The sequence below is a fragment of the Protopterus annectens genome, chromosome 2.part0, assembly GCF_019279795.1.
Source record: "Protopterus annectens isolate FY-2018-M chromosome 2.part0, PAN1.0, whole genome shotgun sequence".
Classification (NCBI taxonomy): domain Eukaryota; kingdom Metazoa; phylum Chordata; order Ceratodontiformes; family Protopteridae; genus Protopterus; species Protopterus annectens.
Genome location: NC_056728.1, coordinates 1310766156 through 1310781744, shown reverse-complemented (window position 1 = coordinate 1310781744; position 15589 = coordinate 1310766156). Strand labels below are relative to the sequence as shown.

The 15589-nt window shown below is 44.7% G+C and overlaps 1 protein-coding gene across 4 annotated transcripts in view; it reads left to right on the top strand.

The window, feature by feature from the left end:
• NRBP1 (nuclear receptor binding protein 1) overlaps positions 1-15589 on the top strand; it is a 1787342-nt gene that overhangs the window by 1523431 nt on the left and 248322 nt on the right. For all 4 annotated transcript variants that reach the window (XM_044061499.1, XM_044061500.1, XM_044061497.1 and 1 more), the window contains one exon: positions 1475-1538. In XM_044061499.1, coding sequence (XP_043917434.1) covers positions 1475-1538 — 64 coding nt within the window. The remainder of the gene's footprint in view (positions 1-1474; positions 1539-15589) is intronic.

Here is a 15589-nt window from a genome sequence, read left to right as displayed (position 1 = left end):
CTCTGTGGTATTCCTAGGGTATTTGGCCATCTAATAGCTCGCTGGGGGGGGGGGGGATCTCTTATGGTGTATTTGTTTGTATATATGTACATACATGCTTATTTTTTGTGTTTGCCTTCTACTATTTGGAAACATTGGCATTTATCCAAAATTTAGCTATCCAAGAGGGCAACTGGCATCTGGGGCAAGAAACACTGAGGAAAATGGCATCGGCTGATGCCTTTATACCCGAAGAACTGCAGCTATGACGTCGGGTGAAGTGCGACACCAGCCGAGGCCAGACCCAGACTTTGGAATCCGGCCGACCGAAGGGCTGCCTGACGACAGGACAACCCATTTGTAAGGACTGCAGATGCATTCCTGTTCGGACATCTACATTTATGTTAGGTACAAAACTGTACTTTCGCTGAAAAGCTACACATTTAGTCATGCCATAATTCATTTTATGTTCTTCACATGAACCCTACTAAAGCATTAAGACTTGTTTATTTTTTACTTCTACTCTAATGAAACATTACATTGTTCACGATTTATTTATTTTTTTTTCTTTTCATGTCTTATTTTGTAATGTGAAACTAGTCATTTTTAGAATATTTTGAATGTATTAATTTACTCATGTTGGAGCTTTTCTCCTCGGGCCTCTACTGAAAAGGGATATGTATCCAGCTAAACTAGCCCGGTCAACAAATGTAAATAAATAAAAATAAAATAAATAAATGTTCTGTTATGCCTTCTGGTTTCTGTACACTTAAATGTAGGGTGATGAAATGTAACACACAAGGCCTTAGTGCCCCCTTCTGTTCTTGCACTTGACTGTGTTGTCCAGCAGAACGGTGGGGAAGATGGAAAATTTTCAGAACCTTACTTAGATGAGATTAGATCCGTGCTGGTGGTGCTGCGGTAGTGTTGTCGCCTCACAGTAAGACGCTGTCCGGTTTGATTCTCAGCTAGAGCATCTTCTGCGTGGAGACATGCGTGAATGGGTGTACCTTCGTTGAAGGTTGTGCGTCAGGGCTGGCAACTCTGCACGTAAAAATCAACTGCCAGTCATTAGCGGACCGGAGTTCCGCTGTGGCAACCCCTAACAGGGAAAAGCCGAAAGACACATTCAAGAAGACTTAGATGAGATTAGAAGAAAAATTCAATTTAGCTGCCCACTGCAAAATACCCTATCTGCAGGTCCGTTAATAATGGTGAGTGTTTGTGGTAACATTTTCCTGTGTTGGAGGGGTGTGCCTGAAATGAAGATGTGGTTAACAGATGTTCTTGTCCTATGTTGTGCAAATTAAGGCTGTAAAAATCATCAGCAAGATATTTGTTGATCAGTAGGAAATGCATGTTTCAGTTAAGCTTTATTTCCAGAAACAGTAGGAAACTTTTAGGAAAACAGAAATTAATTATATTGTCACATACATTGCAACATGCGTACTGCTGGTAATTATCAAGTGTCTAAAACGTGTTTTCTTTCTTATAGCTAACACTGTTGCTGAAACTGGAAGACAAGTTGAACAGACACCTCAGTTGTGACTTATTGCCTAGTAAGTCTTGCCATTAGTGCAAAGTGCAGTTTCATTGAAGTCTATTGGTCATGTTCTTAAGCAAATGTTAAGTAATAGATCTTTGAAGCTGGATGTAACTTCTTTGCTATATACAATGACAAATAATACAGTTTGAAGCAAAATGTACCTTGCTTGTGCAATTCATTTTACTGGCAAGGAATGCCCCCTGAAAAACTTCTTCTCAGGGCAAAAAATCCTTGCCGTGACATCATGTAAGACCAAAAACCACAATGCCTCACTACCTAAATTCATGTATAAACTACTGTATTCCCATGTTAAATGCATCAGAACCAGATTCCTTCTTTATAGAAAAACAAGTTCCCAAATAGATTTTGCAAATGGAACAGTCTCCCATTGAAATTTAACACAAGATGATGTAGTAGTGACACTTCAGCGTAAATAAGATGCAGCTGTTTTAAAGAAGTAAGTTTTTTTAATTGCACATAATGCTTTATTGGTTGCATGTAAATCTTTGCTCAGTACTTACCATGACATTATAGTGTGGGGGTGATTATAGAGAAAAACTGAACAGTTCAACTAAAAAGTCTAACAGCATATTGTAATTGTTTTTGCAAAATCATTTGCACCTTAATCATGAGAGGTACAACAGGAAAAGAAAATAACTGTAAAACATAGATGCTTCCAAACATGAACAGTATACTTTAATATTAACATGCAGAGATCACACTGATCATTTTTCACTTGATTGCACCTTGCGGAGTCTGATTAGGTGTATCATTTGGGCAGCAGGTGAATTTGTTTCATCTACTGCAAATTGTGGTTCCACATGCCTTTAAGTTGTAGAAGTAAATTGGGAGAGGAATGTTTATAGGTGTTAGGCTAAACAACACAAAGGTGGTACTTTTTGTGTCAAATGTTTCCTTTTTTATTTTTATGATGGTTGAAATCTTTTCTTTATTTTGGTGAATTATAAAAAGTTTTGCTATCTTTTATTTGATTGTAAAGTGCAAGACATTTTGATCAATCCTGAATTTAGCAGATCTTTCTTGAGTGAAAAATGAGATACAGTTCATATCGCAGCTGTAACCTGTTCCCCTAGGGAGAACTGCTGTTGACTTTATTGGTTTTGTGTAGACAGGGACATGACTGAACAAACAAACAAACAAAAAAAGTTTTCATTTAAAGCTTTGCCACTGCATTGGTGTAGGTTTAGCCAGAGTGGTACACTGTTCGCTGTTTTTTGTATCTTGCTTGTAGTTGCTCCTTGGTGGTTCTGTTGTGTTGAGTAGAGTTTCTGTATAACCCACCTTAAAAATAAAAAACAAATAAGGACTGTTTTGCATTAATAACGATAGCAACACATAGAGAGCCTGAAGAGGCAGTGTCTCCATTGTTACATTTGATTATTTTGAGATTTTAGTACTATGAAGATATGCGGCTGTTCATTTTTAAGTTGTGCAGGAACATTGCTGAAAAATCCTTAAAGTGAAAGTTGACTGTTGTCAGTACATCACTGTCTGTGTATTGTTGCAGATGTCCTTCAAGGATGCATCTGCAGTCCTAACATATGGGTTGTCCTGCCTCAGGCAGCCCTTCGGTCGGCTGGATTCCAAAGTCTGGGTCTGGCCTCGGCTGATGTCGCACTTCACCCGACGTCATAGCTGCTGTGAATTGGGTATAAAGGCATCAGCCAACGCCATTTTCCTCAGTCTTTCTTGCCGCGCGGTGCCCGAAGCAGAAGCTGTTCGCAAGTGCCGGTCTGTCAGATCCAGAGATTTCTACTACCGAAGACTTCCAAAAAGCTAAATACCCCGTTGGGGACTCTTTCTTGCCTCAGCCGATGTCAGAAAAAGTAAATAATTGTTTAACTTGTGGGAAACAAATACCTCATAAGGATTTCCACTCTTACTGCCTTCCTTGCTTAGGCCTTGACCACGACATACCAGCTTGTCTAGCCTGTGCTTCCTTCAACCGACGGACACTTAGACGTCGGTCGGAGTTTGCAGAGGAGTTTTTTGGTCCCGCTTTTGCTTACAAAATGCCGTCGGAGACCCCGACTTCACAATTAGCTAAAAAGCGTAAGGAAAAGGACCGACACTCGCGGTCCGCGGTTTCGGCCGAAACAACGGTTAAGCCAACCGCGAGTGTCTCGGTTTCGGCCGAAACCGAGTCCTCGGTTCTTCCTTCGGCCGAAAGCTTGCCTCCGATAGCCGAGGCCTCACACAGCATGGCTGAATCCGCTACTGAACATACCCCTGCTGTAGCAGGCTCCCAGGATTTATCAGATACTATTCATTTAGACATATCTACTCCTGCACGTGGAGCTGCTAGGCCCCCTGCATCTATGTCTATCAAGGCTTTTTCTAGGGCTAAAGCAGCTAAATCTTCTAAGGCCTTGCCTGCTAAAACCCCCTCAAACAGGCCTACCTCCAGTTCCCAAATGCTCAGCTTGGCTGAGGATCTCATTTCTTTGATCAGGGGATCCCAACCTCACCCAGACAGGGCCTCTCAACCCCCTCCAGAGAAGAGGCCTAGAGCAGAGCCCCCGGATCCTGTTTCTACAGACTATTCCTCGGATGATTCAGAAAACTCAGGTCCTCCAGAAGGCCCATATTCTCCTTATGAGGATTCTGATGCAGAAGACTCCATTCCTTCTGCCTCTCCTCCTGAGGAATTTTCTTTTGGGGAAACCTTACATGCTATGAGAGAGCATTTTCAATGGCAGGGCCAGGATTTTTCAGATTCAAGGAAAAGGCTAAGGACCTTTTACATTTACCACAGCATAGGCCTTTAGCCATTCCTCCAGTACTTACAGTTGTTGATGATGCTTATAATGATGCCTGTACTGCCCTGACTCTCTTCCCGGCCCCTGCCAAGCCCGACAGATATTACAGGGTCCCGGACACACACTTTCACTTGTATAAGGCTCCTATTGCAGATCCTGAAACCATTTCACAGGGCCCCAAAGCTGTAGCAGCTGCCTCTGCCAAAAAACCCCTCCCTCTGAAAGAGAATCTAGAGCATTAGAGATGGGGTAAAAAGTTTATACTTCTGCTACTCTTTCGGCTAGGGCCTTAAACTGTCAATTCCACATGATTCAGTATCAGGAATTTTTGTTAGACCAGCTAAATAAAAGACTGTCCTCTCCTGAACCTATAGACCGTAAGTCCCTTCAGGATTTGGTACATAACACTCAGCAGGTCAGTAATCATTCCTTAAAATGCGGCTATGATGCACTGGAGGCTTCCTTTAGATCAGCTATGACTGGAACAGTGATTAGAAGGCATGCCTGGTTAAAAGAACAATCCTTACCAGACCATGTAAAGTCAAAGCTTCTAGATGCTCCCATGGAGAAACAAAGTTTGTTTGGCTCCCCTGCACAGCAAGTGCTAAAGAAGGTGGAAGAAAAAGCAAAATCTGTCCAAACAGTCAAGGATTTCTTACAGGTCCAGCCTCCGAGGTTTAGTAGAAATTGGCCTTCGAAGAATTGGTCCTTTCCAGACACCTCCAGAGCACAGAGAGGCAGAAATAGGCGCCCAAGAGGCAGAGGTCAATCCAGAGGTGCCTACAGGGGACGTCGGTGGCAGCCTAACAACCAGAGAAGTACTGACACAGATTCAGCTACGACCACCCCCACAGGACAGACACAATGACTTGACTCTGATACCGCCTACCAGGGAACAACTGCAAGCACCCTTAAGCGGAAAGCTTGCCTTATTTTCCGTAAACTGGCATTACATTACAGGAGACAAATGGATTTTACAGACAATAGACAAAGGCTACAGGTTTCACTTCCACACTCTACCAAAAAAGAGAGGAATGCCAAACCTACCACCAAGCCAAAAAACAAACGCTCTAGCACAAATCAACCACCTACTAAGGATGAGAGCTATAGAAAAGGTACCGCCTATGGAACAAGGGCAAGGATATTACTCCAGACTTTTCCTGGTACCAAGGAAAGAAAACCAATGGAGACCTATTCTCGACCTGTCCGCTCTGAACACATATCTCATTGTTCCAAAATTCAAAATGCTGACCCTACAGCAACTTCTTCCCATGCTGGGCGAGGAGTCTTGGCTGGTGACTCTAGATCTCAAGGAGGCATACCTGCATGTCCCTATACGACCAGATTGCAGAAGATACCTCAGATTTCTTGCAGGATCAGAGCATTATCAATTCTCAGCATTGCCCTTTGGCTTATCTACTGCGCCCAGAGTATTCACGAAATGCCTGGCATCAGTAATTGCTCATTGCAGGCTTCAGGGAATTCAAATTTATCCATACCTGGACGACTGCTTGATACAAGCGGACAGCAAGACCAAATTAACAAAAGATTTGGAAAAGGTTATACAACTACTGCAAGCCCTGGGATACACAGTCAACATGAAAAAGTCAAGGCTGGTACCATCCCAAAGGATAACATTCTTGGGTGCAGAACTGGACACATCAAATCAAATGGCATTTCTCACAGCAGAAAAGCAAAAGCAACTACCACTCTATTTCATGGCATTAACAACGCAGAACCAGCTTACAGCAAGGAAAGTCCTGCAAGCCCTGGGATACATGGCTTCCTGCATAATATTGATTCCACATGCCAGGCTACATTTGAGGAAGTTGCAATGGTACCTAAGGAATGTATGGTCTCAACACAAGCACAGTCTAGAAGCCCAGATTCCAATAATTCCATGCCTGAAACAAGAATTCCTGTGGTGGGCTCAGGCCTGTCAGTTGAACAGAGGTCTGCCCTTCCACAAACCTCACCCAAGCCAGACTATCACCACGGACGCCTCAGACCTAGGCTGGGGGGCACACATGGTGGACAAGTGTATACAAGGCCTATGGACACAAGACCAGCTGAACCTACATATAAATCAAAAAGAGATGCTGGCAGTGAAACAGGCACTTCTGACATTCAGACCTTTTCTTCAACAAGGTCATTTGCTGATAAGGACGGACAACACCACAGTCATGTGGTATATCAACAAACAGGGAGGCACACACTCATATCCTCTATGCCGGATGGCAATGGACCTGTGGAATGTGGCCCTGAACCACAACATTCAACTCCAGGCCAAATTTGTGCCAGGAAAAGAAAATTCACTAGCAGACACCTTAAGCAGAACTACCACGGATGCCCATGAATGGATGCTGCATCCAGACATCTTCAAAACCATTACAAAGAAATGGGGACTACCAGAAATAGACCTGTTCGCATCCCCACACAACCACCAATTGAGGAAATTCTGCACAAGGACATACCATCCACTGGCTTGGAAGGTGGACTCCCTATCCTTCAGTTGGGAAAACCTGACAGCATATGCATTCCCACCTCTTCCTTTGATGCACAAAGTGCTACTGAAGAGCAAAGAAGATCACCCAAGGATCATCCTGATAGCTCCAGACTGGCCGAGGCAGCATTGGTACCCGCTACTGAGGAGTATGTCTCGGACACACGCATGGCCTCTACCTCTAGTTCCTTTACTAATAACACAGAACAACTACAAGATCCTTCATCCAAACTTGAAAACACTGCAGCTAGCTGCTTGGAATATTACATAAAGCAAAATAACCCAGACTTATCTCAGAGGGTTAAAGACATTATCCTGGAGGCTCGCAGACCCTCCACAAGGAAGACTTATTCAGCCAAATGGAAAAGATACCTCATTTGGAGTGCAGCAAAAGGAGAAAATGTATCATTAGCAAACATAGCTAACATCCTGGAATACTTAGCAGAACTTTTCCACAATGGCCTGTCTTACTCCTCCATTAAGATTCATGCATCAGCAATTTCAGCAGAATACAACATGGATCCTCCAGTCTTCTCTCATCCTCTACTCAGGCAGTTTCTGAGAGGAATTAAAAATGTAAAGCCTCCAATGAAGCCACCTTTGCCTACATGGGACCTTAACTTTGTGCTGGAAAAGTTAACACTTCCCCCTTTCGAACCAGCAGCAACAGCAGAATTACAGTTCTTATCTTGGAAAACTGCTTTCCTGCTTGCAATCACTTCAGCAAGAAGAGTTTCTGAATTACAGGCATTAATGGCAGTACAGCCCTTCCTTAACTTCCATCAGGATAGAGTGTCCTTGAGAACTAATCCTACTTTTATGCCAAAAGTGGTCTCCGGGCTATCATTGAACCAAGCAATCCACCTGCCAACATTTTTCCCCAACCCACAGAACAGGGGGGAAAGACTACTACATACATTGGATGTACACAGGCAATTGCGCTATTATCTGGACAGAACCAAGACCAACAGAAAGACTGACCAGCTTCTGGTAGCGTATGCATCAGGAATGGAAGGAAAAGCAATTTCAAAACAGACAATCTCAAAATGGATAGGAAATTGCATTAGATTTTGTTACTCTTTTCATGGAAAGACAACTCCAGAAAACATCAGACCTCACTCCACAAGGGCTACAGCCACTACTACAGCTTTCCTATGAGGAGTGGCTATCAAAGACATTTTAGAAGCTGCTACTTGGAGCTCCGTGCATACATTTGCCAAGCATTATAATCTACCTTTGTACTCCAGATCCCGAGCAGGTTTTGCAACTGCTGTTTTGCAAGGGATCTTAACTACACCATAATCATCTTAGTGCCTCCACCCCCAGTTTGGCTATGGTATTCTACCCATATGTTAGGACTGCAGATGCATCCTTGAAGGACATAGTACAGATGTTCTTCATTCCACATTGCTGCAGTCCTAACTATTGGAGTGATCCGCTCCAATCGCCGAATACCAAAGGGTCAGGGCGCATTAGACTGATATCCTCAGTCTTTTGCCGCATGGTCCGATGCAGAAGCAATTTTGCGAGTGCAGGTTGGCGTTCTGAAAGTTTCTGAAGCCAGAGTTTCAGACCGAATCAAAGTTGGCTAAGTACCCCGTGGGAATATTTTGGTTTTCTTGCCTCAGTATTTAACCGGATGTCAGAAAAAGTGAATAACTGTATTTCTTGTGGGAAACAGATACCTCATAGGGATTACCATACTTTGTGTATACCTTGTTTATGTTGGATGCGCTCTTGTGCTAGATTTAATAAAGAAGGTTAGACTGTGCCAGGTTAGTGTTTGGGAAGCGTTGTAATTATAAAATGCCGTCGGATGCTCCGAAGGACAAAACAGCAAAGCCTAGAGTGGAAGAACCGACAGTCCCAGGCGTCGGTTCTTTAGAAACTCAGTGGAGCGGAGGTTTTGCCAGGTGTTTCTTTGGAGTCTCAGGGAGACTTTACTGTTACAGGATGTATCCTCTCAGGAAGTAGGCCAGGCTGAGGGGCTTCTCAGGTGGCTGTTCTTCCCTCTCTTCCTAAGGTGGACAGAGCCTCCCCTTCTGTTTCCAAGGCTTCTTTGAGGGGCAGGTTTGCTTCAGTGGGAGTTTCTCCTAGTGCTTCAGGGTCCTTGCCTAAGAAACATATGCTTAAAATGGCAGAGGATTTGATTACTATGATAGGGTTCTATGCCCCTCCTGATAAGAGGCCTAGGGTGGAACCTGAGTTTGAGAGTTTTGAGCAATGCTCGAGGCTTCTGAGTCTTGACTGAAGACTTGCAGGAGTTCCCTCCTTATTCTGATTCTGATGTGGATGATTCTACTCCTTCAGCTTCCTCCTGAGGATTTTTCATTTTCAGAGACTCTGCATTCCATGAGGGAGCATTTTAAATGGGAAGGTCAAGATTTCTCTGATTCCAGGAAAAGGCTTAGGGAATTCTTGTTTATTAGCTATACCTCCTGTTTTGAATGTGGTGGAAGATGTTTTGCAGAGGCTTCCTTGAATCCTGATTCTTTGCCTCCTGCCCCAGTTAAACCGGATAGGTACTATAGGGTGCCTGAAGCTCATAAGTATCTTTTTAAGAGTCCTAGGGCAGACCCGGAAACTGTCTCTCAGGGGCCTAAATGTGTGAAGGCCTCAGTTGTTAAAAATCCTGTCCCTCCTGATAAAGAGGCAAGGGCTTTGGATAGATGGGGAAAGAAAGTGTATACTTCTTCCACTTTAGCCATGAGGGCGTTGAATTGTCAGTTTCACATGTTAAAATATCAGAATTATCTTCTTTCACAGTTGAAATCTACGGTGGATGCTCTGGCGGAAGGTATTGAGTGTAAAGAGTTGCAGGATTTAGTTCATGTGTCTGAACAAGTAGGTAAACATTCCTTGCAATGTGGTTTTGATGCTGTGCAGGCCTCCTCCAGGGTGGCTGCCACTGGTTCTGTTCTTCGTAGGCACGCCTGGTTGAGAGATCAGAATTTAGCTGAGCATGTTAAAACAGATTTTGGATGCTCCCTTGCAGTCTGATGTGTTGTTTGGTTCCTGTAGAAGCAGTTTTGAAGAAAATGGAGGACAAGGCTAAGTCTATGCAAACTGTTAAAGATTTCTTGCAGGTGCAGCCTCCAGTTTAGTAGAAATTGGCCTGCTAAGGGATGGACTTATCCTGCTTATGATTCCCAGTCTAGGGGTAGGTCTAGAGCTCAGGGTTCTTTTAGGCCTAGAACAGGAGTTGCCCTGCTCAGACTTCTGGTGAGGGCAGGGGTCAGTCCTTCGTAAGCAGACCCAATGACCTGCCTTTTCAGCTGCCAGTTCATTCGAAGACTGTCTCTTTTCAAAGAAAATTGGGATTTAATTACCCAAGACAGATGGGTTCTGGATATCATTCACCACGGTTACAGGTTTTATTTCCATACCTTGCCTCCTTTCAAAGGCATGCCAGACATTCCTCCTCTACAAAGACAAGAAATTTCTCAGTTACTCCAAATAGGGGCCATTCAGCGGTTCCTGTGCCAGAAAGGGGCCTAGGATTTTATTCTCGCCTGTTCCTAGTACCGAGACCAATTTTGGGTTTATCTATCCTCAACACTTATCTGGACATTCCCAAGTTCAAAATGTTGACGTTACAACAGCTTTTACCTCTGCTGGGCAAGATCACTGGATGGTAACTTTAGATCTCAAGGCCTATAAGACTAAGTTGCAGAAAGTATCTGCTTTTGGCTGGAAATTCTCATTATCAGTTCTCTGCATTGCCCGTATTCACAAAGGTTCTGGCTCCAGTGATAGCTTACTTCAGGCTAAAAGGAATTCAAATCTATCCTTACTTGCGATTGCCTGATTCTGGCTCAAGAAAGGAAGACCTTCTACAGCATTTGGAATATGTCATAGCAGTGCTAAGATGCCTAGGGTATTCTGTGAGCGAAATAAAGTCCAGTCTAGTACCCTCTCAAGACATGTGCTTTCTGGGTGTGAGACTGAATACAGCAGCAGATGGCCAAAGACTCTTTCCAGTTACTTCCATCAACTATCTCTTCAGTCCGGCTGACTGCAAGGACAGTTCTTCAAGCCTTAGTGTTCATGGCATCTTGTATTCTGGTGCTTCCCAATGCCAAACTGCATATGAGGAAGCTACAATGGTATCTCAAAATGTATGGACACAGCACTGCCAGGATTTGGACACTGTCATTCAAATAATACCTTGCATTCAAAAGGAATTTTTGTGGTGGGCTCAGGAATGTCACCTAAACAAGGGACTCTCTGTGACCCGGCCAGAGCCGAGTCAGATTCTAACGACAGATGCCTCAGACATTGCTTGGGGAGCTCATCTAAATGGAAAGTGGATACAAGACAAGTGGCCTGCCAGACTACAGCATCTACATATCAACATGAAGGAGATGTTAGCAGTCCAGTTTGCATTAATGGCTTTCAAGGAGTTACTTCCTCCAGGGCAGGTGTTGATTCTAACAGACAACACAACTGTCATGTGGTACATCAACAAACAAGGGGGAACACATTCTTACCCATTGTGCAGGCAAGCAATGATTTTATGGGAGACTGCGCTCAGCTTGCAACTAACTCTTCAGGCAAGGTTTCTGCCGGGAGCACAGAACTCCTTCGCTGATGTGTTAAGCAGACAAATCATGGATCCCCACGAGTGGAAACTGGATCTTCATGTATTTCAAACGGTGACAGTGTCCTGGGGAACTCCAGACATAGATCTGTTCGCTTCTCCACTAAACCACCAGCTGCCAAAGTTTTGCACAAAGAGGTTTCATCACACAGCTTGGAAAGTGGATGCTCTTTCTTTCAGTTGGAAAAATCTTCATGTGTATGCGTTTCCACCTCTGCCTCTTCTTCCAAAGGTGCTTCTAAAGGTCAGACAAGACAAGCCAAGGATGATTTTAATAGCTCCAGATTGGCCTCTGCAGCACTGGTACCCATTACTGAGGAGTCTGGTAAAGAAGCCTCCATGGCCTTTACCCTTGATTCCACATCTGTTGTCTCAGAAGGACGGTCGTCTGCTCAATGTCAAGCTTCACTCTCTTCATCTAACAGCCTGGCATATTCTGTTTTGAAAGACAGCAGGTCTCAACTTCCTCAACAAGTTTTAAATGTGATTATGGAAGCCAGAAGACGTAGTACAAGGAAAGTGTCATGAAAAAAAAATGAAAGAATTTTTATTTTGGACTGGTGGCTCTTCAATATCTTACTGAGTTATTGGACAAAGGTTTGTCTTTCTCTTCCATTAAGATTCATGCTGCAGCAATTTCAGCTCACTATGATTGTGACCCACCATTGTTTCCACATCCTTGTTCAAGCAATTTCTTGGGGGGGCAAAGAATATACCCCCATTAGAGCTCCTACTCCTGCTTGGATCTCAATTTTGTGTTGGAGAAAACTTACTACAACCTTTGAGCCTGCAGCTACTGCTGAAACTGAAAACTTGTCATGGAAGTTCTGATTACAGGCCCTTATGGCGGTTGAGCCTTTTTGATTTTTAAGGATGGGGTATCATTACATTATAAACTTCCTTTATGCCTAAAGTGGTTTCTAGTGTGGCTTTAAACCAAACTATTCATTTGCCTACGTTTATGCAGATCCCCAAAATAAAGAAAACATTTTCCACACTTTAGATGTGCATACGCAATTGGTTTATTATTTGAGCAGGACTAAGGATTTTAGGCAGTCTCAGCAGTTTGTTTCTTTTGCTTTGAGTTCTCAGGGCAAGCCTGTGTCAAAACAAACTATTTCTAGATGGATTGGGTGTTGCATTACAGATTCCAGCTGGGATTAGGCCTCATTCCACTAGGGCTACTGCCACTTCAACAGCATTTTGAGGGGGTGGCAAGCGAATTTTGATTTGGAGGAGCAGCTTGGTTCAGTACATACTTTCTCTAAGCATTATCACCTTCCTCTCTACTCTAAGTCTAGGGCTGGATGTAGATGTTAGAGGATCCACATTGCTGCAGCCAATCCTCCCTCCTCCTCCCTGGGTGTGTAGGTGGGGTGGGTGGTATTTATTTATATTATATATTATATATATATTGTATATATTATTTTTGGTATTTTTTGTTTTTTTTTTTTTTTTTTTTTTTTTTTTTTCTTTTGGGGCTGACATCTGGGCAAAGAAAGAGGAGATGGAGTCGGTCATCGCGTCATGGTACCTTGGCGTGCTGGCGTAGTGGCGTGTCCAATCTGCGCCGGACCCACCTCGCCTGTACTTTGAGGCCGGACGACTGACTGGACGGCGGACTAGATAGGACGGAGGACCGGATCTCGAATCATCGAACATCTACATGGTAATGGTAAACTGTACTTTTTGTACCTACCATAAATGTAGATGTTCGAGAGGTATGCATCTGCAGTCAGGATTACCCACCCTCCTTCCCCTCTGTGGTCCTCCTAGGGTATTTGCCCATCTTGTAGCTAGCTGGGGGAATCTATTATGGTGTATTTGTTTGTATATATGTATATACATGCTTATATCGTTTGCTCTCTACTGTTTGGAACCATTTGCATTTATCCATATTTAGCCTTCCTAGAGGGCACCTGGCATCTGGGGCAAGAAACACTGAGGAAAATGGCGTCGGCTGATGCCTTTATACCCAATTCACAGCAGCTATGACGTCGGGTGAAGTGCGACATCAGCCGAGGCCAGACCCAGACTTTGGAATCCGGCCGACCGAAGGGCTGCCTGAGGCAGGACAACCCATATTGTAGGACTGCAGATGCATACCTCTCGGACATCTACATTTATGGTAGGTACAAAACTGTACTTTTGTCTTCTTGCTAAGTAATTCAACAGCCTTATTTCGGTATCCAAAAGCTGGATGTAGACTTGCCCTCTTATTCTCTGCAGAAATTGTATAAGGGGAAAGGTTTAGAGAATCAAAACCGTTGATGTTATGTGATCCTATCTCGCCTACATTCTGTACTGATGGGTTCGGAGCCGATCCTCTGCTCCGACTCTGCACGCTATACTATAGAGCGAAGTCTCTTATTGGCTGAGCTATTCTACATCCCAGGATGCACCACCACAGCTTCCCCAGATCTCGTTTGCTGCTTTACAGCAAAAGACGTGGTCTCGGACTTGGCTGAGCTAAGTGTCTATTTTCTTCACAAATTTCTGTCAGAAATTTTTGATTAACATACCCAAAAGCTGTTTTAACAGCTATCGTTGTTGTGTGACTGGTTTTGAACAAAGTTTTGTGGTAATTTGATTCTTTATTTGAGGGAAAGGTTCCCGTTTTAGTTAGAGGGGCCTTGCCCTTGCACGTGAGACATATATATTTTTTGTTAGTGAATGTTGTTGAGTGTTATAGTTGGACAAGTAATCCCGTTTTCTATTAGAGGGATCTTGTTCTTGTTTGTTTTCTTGACAGTTTAGAAAGTTTTTCCTTTTTGGTGTACTGTTTAAAACTGAATATGTCGAAAGAGCACAGACCTTCTGGGTTCAAGAAGTGCTCTAAATGCAGCTACAAAATGTCCATAACGGACGATCATTCTCTATGCGTGTATTGTTTAGGCCCTATACACGTTCAGGAGTCATGCAGCGTTTGTCACGCTTTTTCCTCCCGGGTCCTCCAAGAGAGGAAAAAGAAATTGATATTAAAAGGGCTTATTAAACCTACTTTTGAGGAGGCTTTATCTTCTTCCTCTTCTCCATCGAAGAAAAAGAAATCGTCTGCTCCGACCAGCCCGTCGGAACCGGCCACTAAGAAATCTCGGCAGGCTTCTCCATCGGCTCCATGGACTTCGGAGCCGAGGGCGGAACGGTCTGCCTCGATGCCTCCAGCCTCGACTCCTCTGGCTTCGGAGCCGACGGCTGGGGCTTCGAGAGGCGGGTCACCTTCATCGGCTCCACTGACCTCGGAGCCGATGAGAGTTGCCCGCTCAGACTCTTCCCCTTCGGCGCCGAAGTCCACTTCGACTCCGAGGGAAATTACTATGGTTGTGGAGTCTCCCTCGGCACTGATATTCATTGAGACGATTTGGAGCCGGTCCCCCAGTCCTTCGGAACCGGTGGAGAAGTCAACTCGTTTGATCTCTTCTCGGTCTTCGAGAATGTCGGATTCGGACATAGACAGGGTACTTCAAAGGCTGTTTCAGTCTCCAGTCTTCCAAAATTTGGTCTCGCCTCCAGCCCAGTCGGCTCCGGAGCCGGTTGCTCACCCTGTTTTGGTTCCTCCTCCAACAGCCTCGGCACCGTTGGAGTCGGTGCTAGTGGAGCCGGTGGAGGTTTTCGGGTCGGCTCCGACCCGTACTCCAACCCCGACCTTCGGATCAGAGTTCGGTACATGGACCTCCTCGGTCGGCCCCGGAGGTGATGCTTCAGGACCGATGTTTTCTGTCCCGAGCCTCCCTCTCGGTGCGTCGGCTGCGGGAGTGCTGTCTACGGTTGTGGCGTTGGGGGTTGGACCTTCCCAGGACTCTGGGGGTCCCGCCTTTAGGGCCATGAGGAGTGCTTTGGCCAAATCTTCTTTGGCCACCTCCACCGTCTCACCGGCACCTTCCCTTGGCACGGAGACTGGTTCCTTTGTAGTCCCCCTGTCTCAAGACAGCGGAGCCCTGAGGCCTGAGGTCACCCCCATTGGGGGTTCCCCCCTTCCTGGAGGTCCTTCCGAGGCTTCTTCGGAGGAACCTCCCAGGAAGAGACAGTGCAAGAGGAAGCACGTCGACTCCCCGGATGAGTCTCTCACCTCGGACACCGACCTCGATGATGCGGAGGGGTCCCCCAAGTCGTCCTCAGATGATGTCTCCTTTGCGGACATCTTAGAAATCCTGAAGCAACGAGGCGACTGGCAGTCCAAA